Raw genomic sequence first — 14,436 nt, forward strand, 5'->3', positions numbered from 1 at the left:
GTTTGAGACCACAGCCACCGATGTTTAATTAACATCGGTTTGCAAACCATCGATGGTCAGTGGCCATCCCTAGTATACTGTATAGTATACCATCCCTAAACGGAAGCCCGATATCGAGTCTTGATCGTGCAGGAGCGCCATAATATAAATAAAATGACCTATAACATCAATGTTAAAAATAAGTAAAACCGGAATATTTCGGATGTACAGTGACTTCATGATGTGGTGTCATGATGTCACTGTCCAATGACTGCCAGCATGGGAGTGGCTTTGCAGCCACTCTCTCACCAGCTACTTCTCTTCCACAGCATTGGAAGCCCCCTGCGGACGCCACTGGACTCTCCCACACCCCTGCCGGACCCCGTCATGGACGCCGCGGAACCCCCACAACGCCGCTCCACCACGCACCCCTGCCAGAAATGTATATATGTATGTACGTGTATATATATATATACACATGTATACATACATATATACATACACACACGTGTGTGTATGTATGTGTATGTATATATATATATATACACACACACACAAATATATGAGGCCAGGGCTCTGCTGCTTATATAATGTACACTAATGAGGGCAGGGTATTCATGGGGGTGGGGCTTGCTCCCATTTCCCCGGGGGCCCTGGTGCCTGCCTCCAGCAGAGATGGAGGAGGAAGAGGAGGGGATCACACTGTTTGCCCGGCGGCTGCTCCGTCCACCTTTGCAGACGCCGGGGAGCCACTAACAGGACGGGGGGGAGGGAGAGAAGGACAGCGCCGACTGCGCTACCTTCTCTTTAATTGTAAGTGTAAAGAAGAGCGCTTGTATAATGGATATAAAATGAAGTGAATATGGGAGTAAAAATAATAAAATGTACAAATGTAGATCTGAGAGAATTATAAGCAAATATGAGAGTAGAAATAATAAAAGAAGTAGAGGATAAAAATAATAAAATATAAATAAAGAGAAAAAAATAAAAAAAAATTTTGAGGGCGGTGTCACTTGCTCGATGTTTGGAGACACTGGCAGGTTCTAACTAACTGACCATAATCAACTCTTTTGCCTCCTGGCAGCGGTCACCTCTTCATCCTCGCAGCGAGTCCCCGTCGGCGTCTTCCGTCCGCCGGAAGTGGTCACAATCGCACTTCCGGTTCAGCGTATTTCGGCTATCCCACCAACCAACGTGTTTCAGGCAGCAAAGTGATACCGCCCACAAAATCTACAACCCCCATGGACCGACTCCACACATATACCCGCTAAAAAGCTATAAACATATAGTGGTTAACACTACAATCTCTAAGTTTTAATTTTAACTTTAAATCTATCTCCACAGCATTGCCCGGTTTTTATTTTTATTTTTTTTATTAATTTTTTTTTATTTAAATTTTATTATTTTTATCCTTCACTTCTTTTATTATGTCTACTCTCATATTTGCTTATAATTCTTTCAGATCCACAATTGTACATTTTATTATTTTTACTCCCATATTCACTTAATTTTATATTCATTTCACATTTTACCCATTATACGCTCTTTTTTACACTTACAATTACCAGAATCTATAAGAGCTGCTCCTCAAACTTAGCACAGCCTACATAACCACATTTCTGTTACCTTCTCTTTTCCCAGCGGCTGCTCTGTCTTGTCTGCAGCCGCTGGGCAGCTGCTAGCGGGGGAGGAGGGAGAGAAGGACAGGGCCGTCAGCGCTGTTAGTTCTATTTTCCTGGCGGCTACTCTGTCCTCTCTGCCGGGGGTGGGTGCGCTGGCGCTGGGCTGTCCGATTGATCGGCACACAAGGAGGGATGAAGTGTGCAGAGGGACCAGGAGGCCCACAGAGCTTTTCTGACTGGTCGCATCAGATGCGACCATGCCAGGCATGTGGTTAAAAAAACAACATTACTCAGGTTTCAGTTACGTAAACTTAAATAATATTGTGTCCAGAAAACTGCTAAACACATTTACACACAGTTATATATTTTGCCACACACTGAAATGCTGAAAACAACTTATTTGTATCAGTGACAAACAGCATTCAGGCAAAATATTTGTTTTGATTAAACAAATCTATACTACTACAGCAGTCATGTCAAACTCAAATGACCATTCCACAGTAAGCAGGTCAATCTAAATGCACAACAAAGCTATATAATCAAATAGGATCCTTTTAACTATTGATATATTTTGCAATTTATAGGGGTATTCAATATGGGTGCGATAACATCGTTTTTTGCGTTAATATCGCACTTTTTAACTTTTTTGCGTCAATATCACTGATTTTAGTTTTACACCGTATTCAATTTCAAAGACTTATCGCAGTTTTGAAAAGTCTTTGATAAAAAACGGGGATAACTTTTCACCATTGAATAGGTGTCGAAAAAAAGTGCAGAATTGGGGTTTAGGGGTGCAGGCTTAAAAAAAATAGCCTGCACCCCTGAGATTCACATTTAAAAAACAACTGTGTCAAAAAAAGTTTTAAAAAAATAGGGACACCCCAAAAAAATTATTTAAAAATTGGGGTGCAAAAAAAAAAAAAAGGAAAAAATTGTTAAACAATAGGGAAATAGTTTCAGGGCTATTCTGCAAGTATGCGGCAGGTGTTTTCTAGAATAGAATTATAGCGGCAGGTGCACAAATGCAGAATTTTTTAAAAATTACTTTAGGGACACCAAAATATGCTAGTACCCATTTTCATGTACCCCAAATTTGTAGGCATCTAAAATAAAAAAACACGAAGTCCCGACCTACGGACATAAGTACTGTCCTCTAAGTACGGTGGGATTCAGTTTTATGTTAGACTTGACATTAGGTTTTGCGTTTAGTAAATCTCTGAATGCAAATCGAATGTGAAATCACACAAAACTTAAAATCGACCATTAGTAAATGTACCCCTTAAACTTTGAAACATTGCATCTGAATTTCCAACTAACAGGGGTATTCAATATGAAAGGTTAACTTCCCTGGCGTTAATCGGAGTTTTTTTTCTGCGTAATGGTATGGTGCGCGTTCCCGCTTATCCCCGTATTCAATATCAAATTAACGAAAACGGGAAACTCCGAAGTTGGATTTGCGTAAAGTTACGAATTTTTCCTTAAAATAATTGTAAGACCCCCCTAAAGTTGTAAAAACATGGAGGCTCACTATGGGTACCCCCGTTTTAGCCTTTAATTGAAAGTCGGGGATTTAAATAGCCGCAGCAGGTGCTTTTTTCCCGACATTGAAGAAGTGTTGCAAAAAAGCACTTAGGTTATTTTTTCGTTTTTTTAAGTGGTCCCAAGTGCTTTTTTGCAACACTTCTTCAATGTCGGGAAAAAAGCACCTGCTGCGGCTATTTAAATCCCCGACTTTCAATTAAAGGCTAAAACGGGGGTACCCATAGTGAGCCTCCATGTTTTTACAACTTTAGGGGGGTCTTACAATTATTTTAAGGAAAAATTCGTAACTTTACGCAAATCCAACTTCGGAGTTTCCCGTTTTCGTTAATTTGATATTGAATACGGGGATAAGCGGGAACGCGCACCATACCATTACGCAGAAAAAAACTCCGATTAACGCCAGGGAAGTTAACCTTTCATATTGAATACCCCTGTTAGTTGGAAATTCAGATGCAATGTTTCAAAGTTTAAGGGGTACATTTACTAATGGTCGATTTTAAGTTTTGTGTGATTTCACATTCGATTTGCATTCAGAGATTTACTAAACGCAAAACCTAATGTCAAGTCTAACATAAAACTGAATCCCACCGTACTTAGAGGACAGTACTTATGTCCGTAGGTCGGGACTTCGCGTTTTTTTATTTTAGATGCCTACATGGAGAAGAGGATGTGTACAGGGATTGTAGGTGAGTGTGTGTGAGTGTAATAAAGTTCTATTTTCACGGTGTGTGTCTCTTGTGTTTATTTTAATATTTCTTTTGCAGGTGAACTAGAGGTACCAGTGGAACCTTAATGCGCTGCATGCTGGTGCTTGTGGTTCTCCAAGTACCAGCTTGCTGGGACCTCTAGTCATCCTGTCAAAGACAATGTTATTTGAACTATTTTCACACACAATCAACCCGGTACCCACCGCCCAGGGGTGCTGGGGATAGCTCCAGGCTATCAGCCCAGGCCTGGGGTGCCCTGGAGAGGGGGAACCCCTTTATTGGGGGGTCCCACCTCTCCAGGGATCCCCTGCCTGGGCTGACTAGTGGTCAAGTATAATGATTTGGCCAGGGAACCCGGTGAAAGGGTATCTCGGCTGTGGCATTGCACCCCCGCTAGAAAGAGTCTGGGTGCTGGTTTCGGAAAATGCAAGGGATCCCTACATCTTGTGTCCCCCATATCTTCACAACCAAGACCAGCTCAGAAAAGCCTGGTGCTGGCTGTGCTTATTTTTTTTTAATTTTTAACACTTTACAACTTTAATGCACACAGAAGCATGCACGGATCTCACTGATCTGTGCATGCATCTGTGTAATTCACACCTGCTCATGCTAGAAATTCCAGCATGAAGCAGGTCTATTATTTTGGGAATTTGAATTTCGATTTTGTGTTCGATTTGGACATAGGAATGCAAAATTGAACAGGAAAGCACTTCTAAATCGACTTAGATTTGGTTCAATTTTAAACAAAAGGCTTCCAAAAACAAATTTTTGTAAATGTGGGATTTTGACAGGGATTTCTACATTTGATTTTATTTGATTTCAGGTGAGCTAAATCGAACATAAAATCTAATGCAAAATCAAACTTTGATAAATATACCCCTAAATGTTGGGAAATCCACTCATTTATTATCATCCAAGTAACACAGGGAAAGGGAATATACTGTATATTATCTGCGACATGTCTGCCAAACCTGAGAGAGTAGAGGTCTGGTTTCCTGAAAACATTGGACACTGGACTTGCTTAATATATGGGTGACTAACTTTGTATTGTAGCTCTGAAACAGTCCGCCATCTTCCTCTGTATGATATATTGAGCAGTATGGCATGTCGCTCCCCTCCCACATAGTACATTTTGGGGAATTTATCCAAACTGAGCTCCCTTCACTCATGACATCACTTATCAATTACCTTTTCTCTATACTTAGTCTACTATTGAGAAGAATGTAAAAGTGAATAGAAAAAAAACCTCATTAAGAAAGGCAATGTAATTGGCTGAGCTTCTATGTATTCCACGTACCGGGTGCTAGGCTTTAAACCAAAAGGAGCCATTAACACACTATATGGAATTTTGTTACCATATCAACCCCTTTGGGAACTCAGGCCCTGATTCAGAGCCGGACGCTCTGACCAGAGCGCTCGCTCTGAATCAGGGCCCACCTCCATAATTATGGAGCGTCCTCCTGGACGCTCGTATAACTGTGGGTCACCACCCACAGCCTATACGAGCGTGCAGGTTGATGGTCGCGATGGTCAAGACCATCGCGACCATCGCCACTGCGAGCCGAAGCCTGCGGTTGAGTTTCTCAACCGCAAGGCCCGGAGTGATTTTGGCTCTATCAGAGCCAAAATCACTACCACTGACATCACTAGTGATGTCAGTGGGGCCGGCTTGAGACGGTAGGCGTTCCCTTGGGAACGCCCCCGTCTGGGAGGCACGCCCCTGGCACGCCCACCAAAGGGGGCGTGCTGTCAATCAACATCAACAGCACGCCCCCTTTGATCAGACACTACGAGCGAAGGAAAGTCCTTCGCTCGTCGCGTCTCGCGCATGCGCACGACGGAGCTCCCTCCGTCGTGCGCATGCGCAGTGCACACCATCGACCCACTTGCGAGTGGACAGCCGCTCGCGAGTGGGTCTGAATCAGGCCCTCAGTCGGAATTTGAAAAGGATTAATAAGCAACTATCACTAAGACTTTAGCCAAAGCACCACTCCTACCTGTCTCAACAAGCTTGCAACTTCCCACCATTGTTATAATTAGTATGGGCATCATTGGACATATCTAGCTTTTTATTGAAGAGGACCATACCTCTATGGGAGGAAATGTTCTACCTAAAGAATCCCAGCAATAACTGCACATCCATAAGATGATGTATTGCTGTGAAATGGTAGGAAGAGCCTCTCCCATATCAAAGGTTTACCACAGTGACATAGGGTGAGGTAAATTGAAAGAAAACATTGGAAGTACCGATGTTTTTAACATTGGCTACAAAACATTGTTTAGTCCTAAACATTGGTTCTGGAACATCACTGTTATTCGATGTTAACCAATGATTCTATGATTTTAAGTAAACTATCTACTTAAACATAATACACTAATAAACTTCTGAAATCATTCTTACAGGGCCAGATTAAGGGGGAGGGCGACAGGGGCGGTCGTCCCTGGGCCCCCACACAGGGTCAGTGTGACCCTGCCGAGAACAGGTGTCCAGTGACACCTGTTCCCGGATTGAGGCTCACTGCCGTGATCCGCTGTTAATGTATGCAGTGGCACAGTCAGTGGCGCTTCACAGGCCCGCCAAGAGCCGTGGCGGGGCCCGGTAATAGGGGGCGTGGCCTAATAGGGGAGGCGTGGAAAAGATTTGCAGCGCCGCGAAGCGGTGCTGCGCGCTGGGGAGGGGAGGCGCTCTGAGCCCCCTCAGCCCAGCGCAAAGCCAGGGGGGGCGCGATCAGTGTGATCGCTCCCCCGCACAGGCATAGGAGACTGCTGTGATTGCTGCTCAGCAGCCACGAGCAGTCTCCAAATGCAGCTCAGCACACGCTGTGTGCTGGGCTGCTGTGAGGGGGGCGCGGCGCCGGACCCGGGCCCCTGAGGAAGCCCAGGCCCTGGTACTCTGTACCCGCTCCCCCCCCCCCCCTCTCGGCGCTCCTGGCGCTGCATACAGCACAGAGCGGCTCCCGAGTCTTCTCACCGGCGCCACATGACACATTACGTCCGCGACGCCAATGAGAGGTCCAGTGAGCAGCTCTGCCGGGAGGAGGTCACGCCGGCACTCAGGTAAGTCAGCGGCGGAGGCTTTGGGTGTAGGGTAGGAGGGCGAAAGGCTTAGGGGGAAGCTCCGTGTGGCTTGAAGGGGTCCCCGCAATTTAGTTGCCCTGGGGCCCCCACTAGCCTAAATCCGGCCCTGCATACTTAATACAGTCCAGCGGTTCAAGGCAGCACTTAGATGATTTAAAAAATGCAAAACTCCTTTATAAAGTCTGTAAAGACCTGGTACTTCTTAGGCAGCATACTACAAGCAGTCCTCCTGAAACTGGGGTATTTGTGCTGCCGGGATGCCGGCATCTAGCACCATGGCCATATGAGTGGCTGCCAGACGACAGCTCACTTGCCACAGCTGGTGTTGCTGGGAGATTGTGTGACGTAAATTTTGAGTGCCTCGCTGTCTGCGTCTCGTGGTTCCAGCAGTCACTCACTGGGTTGGTATCTTTTCTATTTAGAGCAGGGTAAGTAGCATCTATTTGTGGCTGCAGATTTTTTATTTTGCTACATTATTGTCCTGATGACATTCTTTATATATACCAAAACATCAACTCACGCTGCTGACTGTATGTATTAATGGTGGTTTAAATATACTGTACTTATTTATTGAAGTGCTGTACCTTTGCGCCTGGAGATAGAACAGCCCAGCTCACTGCACACAACTATGTGCTGCTGCTGATTGGCTGTACAGAGTGTCTTTCACTCTGTTAGTCTCAGCCCCTAGCAGCACGCACAAAGGTAGCAGTGTATGTTTAAAAAAAAAAAAATTACAAAAAAAAACATTGGAAACCATCTGTGAAACATCGGGAGAGAAGTCTAGCGATGGTGATGGAACATTGGATCCTCAACATTGCAGGGTTAAACATCGAACATTGGAACCATCTGACCGATGAAACTTCAAATGATTCCCATCCCTACTGGCTAGTATCACAGCCAGATTTACTAGGTGGAATCACAGTCTCGTTATTTTATAGACATACCTCGTATATGAACCCAAGGCTTTATGTGGGCATTATACAAAGGCGCAGCAGTATATAGTGCTGAAATTTTTTGTGTGGAAAAGGTGGACGGGGAGGCAGTGCCTCACCTGCTATACACTTTTTACTCCCGAGTTTGACTATAAAAATGATTAGAATAATACAAAGAAGATATTTGTAATATTTACTTATAATTTTTATATAGTCATAACTCTGGAGTATACCTAAGTAAGACGGGAAAGGCTCTGCCTCACCTCACTGGGTTACCACTGAAAGATAGTTACAGTACAGGATACTCTGTCTACCTTGCAATCTGGGATCCTTGGGCTCTAAGTGGCACTTTATAATAGTAGGTCCTTGTGACCTTCAGCACCATTAATTCTTAATTATATAACAAGCATACATTAATAATTCAAGTCTGTCTTGATGTACCTACTTATCATACTAATAAATAAAATGAGGCAATACAGCAGACTCCCATTTTAGTTTTGTACAGTATTATCATTTATATCACTGCCATATACCTGTGATGGAGGTCAGCTGAACAAGTTGTGGACTGCACTGAATGAAATGTCCTAGCTGTATAAAGCTGCAAGGTAGAGAAAATACCAATTTTGTTGATTGGCTATAATACCTGTAATATTTATTTATTTTTCATTATTTTTCAGACATACTTCAATGATAACATTTTAACTCTGATCAGAACACTGGTGACAGGAGGTGCAACACCGGAGTTAGAGGCCCTTATAGCAGAAGAGAATGCATTACGTGGTGGGTACAGCACCCCACAAACTCTAGCCAACAGGGATCGTTGCAGAGTAGCTCAGCTGGCTCTGTATGATGGCCCATTTGCTGACCTTGGGGTAAGAAAAATTTGCACACAAACTTTTAACGGGTCATCTGTAAGATGCCCCGACATCTGTGTGTAGCTATAGCATGCATAAAGTATGTGTTAAAATATTTAAACAATTTGTCCTTTAACAAAGAATTCACTCCCTCCGTATATCCAGCTAATATCTGCCTTCCACTCAGGTGCTGATACACATAGGCAGTACTGTATGCTGCAATGGACAGTATGCCTTGGATAGACCAAATGCAGAATTATAAATGTAGTCAGTTTTAGTGCATTTATGTACTTACAGGTAAAACATGGACTACTGTTTAGGCCAATAGGATCACTGGCCACTATTAGCCCACTAAAGGTGCACCTTAAGGGACAGCCGTAAATGTGCCTAAAATATAAAATGGTTAAAATAAATAAATCAATCAGTTTTAATTATACATGTTAAAACTTATTTTCAGTAAGAGATTAATATTTTGAATTATGACTATATTGAAAATATAATTATGAATATACTGAAAATAGATGAATGATGCAAAATTAGGACCAAAGACTGATTTTCTGCATAACAACAGAACTGCAGAATATTACTGTATCTTGTTACCTAACCTTCATACAAGTATGCATGAACTTCACCTAAAGTATCCCTACCCACCACCGTGTCAGGAAGCTCCACTAACCCTAGATTTGTCCTTCTCATCTGATTCTTTATGACATCCATATTTTCGTTTCACAATTTGGATTTTAACATAAAAGGATTTGTACAGGTAGCACATTGAAAAGACTGATTAGAGCCATCCAATTCAGATGTCCTATCTGTTCATCACCTGAGTATTTGGCCATCAGCTCCTATCAGCATAAAACTGGTCTGTCTTACAATAAATGTGCAGTTAGCCATTGCTTGTAATAGCAATGAGTAGTCAGTGTTGAGGATATTGTACACATTATTTGGGATCTTACTTTTTGAATCAAGTATATCAGCGGGTCCAGTGTTACTAGTTTTACCATGATTGCTACATTCGCAGGAAAACTTTTCTAGCTTTGTCGATGCTCCTGGAGAGTCCCATCCTGTGCTAATAACCGAGGCTTTTTGAGTTATCTTGAATGACAGGCTGTCATGGAGCTCTGTATGTTTTAAAATTTCAACATTTAAATCAGTCATAAGGAATCCTCCCAATATGAGAATATTGGGCCTACTTCAGAGACGGTCGCTATTTGCGCTCGCTCGTCCAGGAAATAGGGGTGGCTATTCAAATGAACCGTACGCTGTTTGCGGTCTGTTCACGCCTCTAGGTCTGAACGAGCGAACAAAACTTGCGGTCGTTTTTTTGGAAACTACGCCCCCTGTCCGCTCGCATCCTACGTCATGTCCGCTATTTATTAGATTAATCGAGTACATCGAACAGGGCATGAGCTGCTCGCTATTCTTGTGGTTGGTTTTTGCTACCACAATTTTGCGAGCAGTTCTGAGTTAAAAAAAACCAAGTGACGTGGTCAATGACGCTGCTGTATTAATTATGCACTCCCTTAAAACGCCCATTTTGACCTTTAAGCACGCCTGCGATCGGATTTCCACTCCCCGTTTTCAAGCACCTAACCCTGTTACCACCCACATACGCCTCATTCTGTCACTCAAATTAGCAGGCATTCGCTATTTTGCGAGCACATGAATTTCGGCCGCACTGACTGGTTCGCGCATGCGTATAACGATCCGTACGCATGCGCAGTTGGGCAAACATCGCTCGGAGCGAATGAGCTGCCACTTACGAGTGGCTCTGAATCAGGCCCATTGTGCAGTCTTTGTAATCATGCCTTATATTAAAATGGGAGAAGGACAACAATAGCTTGATATCAGACTCGTCACAATGCTCTTTAGGCATTCTAGAGGGATCTCTGTGGTTATGGCCAAGTTCTCTTGTGCAAATGAAAGAAAAATTATTCATAACTCACAGCAAAATTAAATTAGAGTCCGAGGTATCCAATCAGAGATAGAGGAATGGGGCTCTCATTCCAAGCACTTGGGCCTCCACTTTACTATGAGCTGCAAATGGAAGTGGGCTCAGCTCCTGATTAACCCAATCCAGGCACCTTTCTGTACTAACAACTGGATCAATCATAGAGCCCTACAATATATGCTATACTCATCAAGAGCATCTAGGTGGTGGTGAAATTCCTTTTACTTAAGGAAGTTAATTCTGCTTCAGACTTCTGCATGAAGTCCACAAATACTTACAACCATGCATATACTTGTGAACCAGTGATGGAATCTGTTGGGGCGGTTTGCCGGCTCCTGAGTAAAAACATACAGTACCTCCTTCTCTAGTCTAACCCCAATTACCTAATATAAAGCACCATGGAACCTAGAAATGACAGCTGCAGGGCTGGGCCCTAATGATACAAGGGTTGCGCTATGGGACACACATTCACAGAACACTTACCTGGTTTGACCTCTTGACAGAAGCCTGAAGAGGGCACACTGATAGCTCATTTGCCTAGACCATCCTCCTCTGATCATTGACTGCTGTTATTTCCCACTCCTTCATTTACAATTTACCACTGAGTGTGCAACTTCCTGCTGCCTCCACTTGATCTTGCCAACTTCTTTATTGTTGTGGCTGCCTGTTGCCATCTTCCTCCTTCAACACAATGGGCAACCTGCCAGAATAGTTACGCAGATGATTCGTCCAGCGTGGACAATCCTGATTGATTAACAGTGATTCTTCAGGTTTGCTTTGCTCATCCACTTGTATTATATTGCAGAAACAGCACCCTCCAAGACCAGAGCATCATCAGCTTAGCCAGCCTTCTATATTTCTCCCTTCTTTGTAAAAAGGCCATGTCCATGTGCCAGGGTGGCATGATGTCCTGTCACCCCCTAACCCAAGAGTGGGTTTCATGATTGTCACATCGCCGTTAGGTGGAGAAACCCAACATTCGTTTGCCGACACCAGCAGTTAATTTTCTGCCCCACTGTGAATGGTGGTGCTGTCGCTTGAACTAGATTTTGTAGCACTCACAGTTATATCTATTTCTTAGCCACATCGCGAGCAGAACAGCTGGGACTAGGGACAAATTTTCTTTGTTGGTCCTGTACCTCCTTCCCTAGATAACTAAGCAATTAAACGTAAGTACACAAATTCTGGCCATAGGCTCCATTTATCAGCCTAGAACATCCTGAATATCTACAATATTGTTCTATTAATATGGTCACAGACCCTATTACCTTGGGGTTGGTTCGGGAAAGACTAGGACTGTTAAATGCCTAAGGTCCCTCATTGGTCATCCTTGGAAACTGCTCTGTGATGGTTCTGATTGCGGATTATGCTCTCTGGGCCTGATTCAGACCCGGTCGAAAGCGCTGAGCGCTTGCAACCGGGTCGATGTTTGCCCACTGGACATGCGCATGATGGAGCCGGCTCCGTCATACGCGAGACCTGGCTAGCGACGGGTGCTCCATCGCTCTGGGTCTCGCACAAAAGGGGGACGAGCTGTCGATGGTGATTGACAGCTCGCCCCGTTTGGTAGGGGGGCAGGGGGGGTGGCTGGCCAAACGGAGGTGTTCCCGAAGGAACATTAGAGCCAGAAGCTTTCTGGGGCTTGTGGCAGCTATGCGAGCGGCCAGGAGGCCGAACAGTAAAAAAAAAAAACGCCCTGAGTCAGAGCGAGCGCTCGTTCAGAGCGTCCGTCTCTGAATCAGGCCCTCTGTTCCTAAATAGGTAAGATAACTATAAATTTGGTGAAGTGGTCTCTCATCACTAAAGTGTACTGGTGTTGCAGCTATAGTCCACCATTACGATCTCTAGTTGCTTTCTGTTCACTACAGTCTATGTGGACACATGCTGCTTCATGGACGCCTTGCCACAAATTATAAGGGAGCACAGTGAAGAACTTGATACCATGGAAACTTAACAGTGGAATATATCTATCTTCGAGGCCAGATTGGATATTGAGATTTCATGACAATCCTTGGAGTTTTATGCTGGTCCTGCACATCTCTTCGACTTCTTGCAATCCTGGCAGAAAGTGCAGTCTTCGAACCCAGTATTTATTTATTTTTTTATTACTCCCTCCAGGATCACAATTTGCCTTACGTGGCATTTCTATTCCACCATCAGTACAGTTGACTCTACTGTGACATGTAGGGCGGGCCAATGGCCAATTAGGTTTCATTGCCACACTGACCAGACACTTGGGTATTTTTCTTCTCTGTGGTCCCACATGGGGATGGTCCTAAGTTTGGGATTCGCAATCTCACAAAAACTGGGATTTTTTCGGGAAAAAGCATTTGTTTCCTATTATGCTTCAACTGAAATTTGACCTAACCCGAAACCCACCAATTCCCCAAAGCCTCAAGCCTGGCGGTTTCACATAAAGTTAGGATATTGTTGTCAGTTACTATTTTGAAGGTTACACCATCAGGCACATCATGAATTTTACCATCATTGGCCAAACTACAGCAAGCATTTCCAGTTTGGGGGCCCCATTTACAAACGAAAAATAACCCCTTTAGCTCTTGCTAAAGGGGTTATGCCAGGTTTCTGTATTTAGTAAACAGCGGTAATCTTAGATTACCACTGTTTTTAAAGCATCGCTGTCGCCATCTTTTAGATAGCAAGAGCGATGCAGGCCTCATTGCCGGCAGTGGAGACGCGGCAGTGCCTTTCCGCCTTCAGCGAAGCCTTCCATGCACTGCCGTGTCTCCGTCGCTGGCAACATTAGGCTGTCTGCAGCCCAGCGGAGGACCTCGCTGAGGACTTCGACTTTGCGGAACCTCACCGGAGGGGTAAGTATTACTAAATACCAGTGTAATTTTCATTTGTATCACAGTGATACTAAACGAAAATCCCCGCTGGTATGTAAATGGGGCCCTAAATTAGCTGTAGTTGCCCGTATCCTGCTCCAACTTTGGCTGGCATAAGCGACTACTCACAGGTGCAATCACTGAAGACTACCATCAGTAATTAGCACAATGGGACTCCCAAAGTACACAAACACCAACACTTTCAGTAATTTCTCCTTGAGAGGTTGGGTATGAAATGTCGACATTCATCATGTAGACAGTGATATAATGTTGACATATCATTCCTCTAGTACCTAACCCCCCCCCTCCCTGCAGGCTAACCCTTCTGTGCACAGCTGAGAATTCTGAGAATGTAGACATATTGCATGGGGGTGCAGTTAACTTACTGCCGCCCGGAATGCCGGCCATCTAAATCCCAACGGCGGAAGGCCGACCAGGGACTAAAGATAGGCGTTGAAATGTCGACACCTATCTTTAGCCATACACCGAAATCCCGACGCCCGGCATCCCGAATGAGGTAAGCCGGAGATAGTTAGGTTGTAGCCGTGGGTGGGTAGGGTTAGGTTTAGACACCCCCGGGGGGACTTAGGGTTAGACACCCGTCAGGGAGGGTTAGGCTAAGGGAAGGGAGGGTTAGGCAACCCCGGGGGGAGGTTAGGGTTAGGCACCCCTGGGGGGGACTTAGGGTTAGGCACCACTGGAGGGAGGTTAGGGTTAGGCACCCCTTAAGAAGGGTTAGGGGGGGAGAGGGGAGTGGTAGAGTACTTAACAGCCGCTGTCAGAATGTCCTACCTTTGGGCTTCCGGGGTCAGTATGAGAACTGGCGGCTATTCAGCAGTCTGTATTTCATACCGATTTGCATGTCCACATTTCAACAATGTCGACATCATAACTGTCACCATTGCGATATTTACATTATTGACAG

At 44.4% G+C, this 14,436-nt stretch overlaps 1 protein-coding gene across 9 annotated transcripts in view; it reads left to right on the plus strand.

The window, feature by feature from the left end:
- KCNMA1 (potassium calcium-activated channel subfamily M alpha 1) overlaps positions 1-14,436 on the plus strand; it is a 636,705-nt gene that overhangs the window by 602,825 nt on the left and 19,444 nt on the right. For all 9 annotated transcript variants that reach the window (XM_088474944.1, XM_088474945.1, XM_088474948.1 and 6 more), the window contains one exon: positions 8,538-8,732. In XM_088474944.1, the coding sequence (XP_088331070.1) occupies positions 8,538-8,732 (195 nt within the window). The remainder of the gene's footprint in view (positions 1-8,537; positions 8,733-14,436) is intronic.

The sequence above is a fragment of the Taudactylus pleione genome, unplaced genomic scaffold (genome assembly GCF_031769625.1).
Source record: "Taudactylus pleione unplaced genomic scaffold, aTauple2 ptg000157l, whole genome shotgun sequence".
NCBI lineage: Eukaryota > Metazoa > Chordata > Amphibia > Anura > Myobatrachidae > Taudactylus > Taudactylus pleione.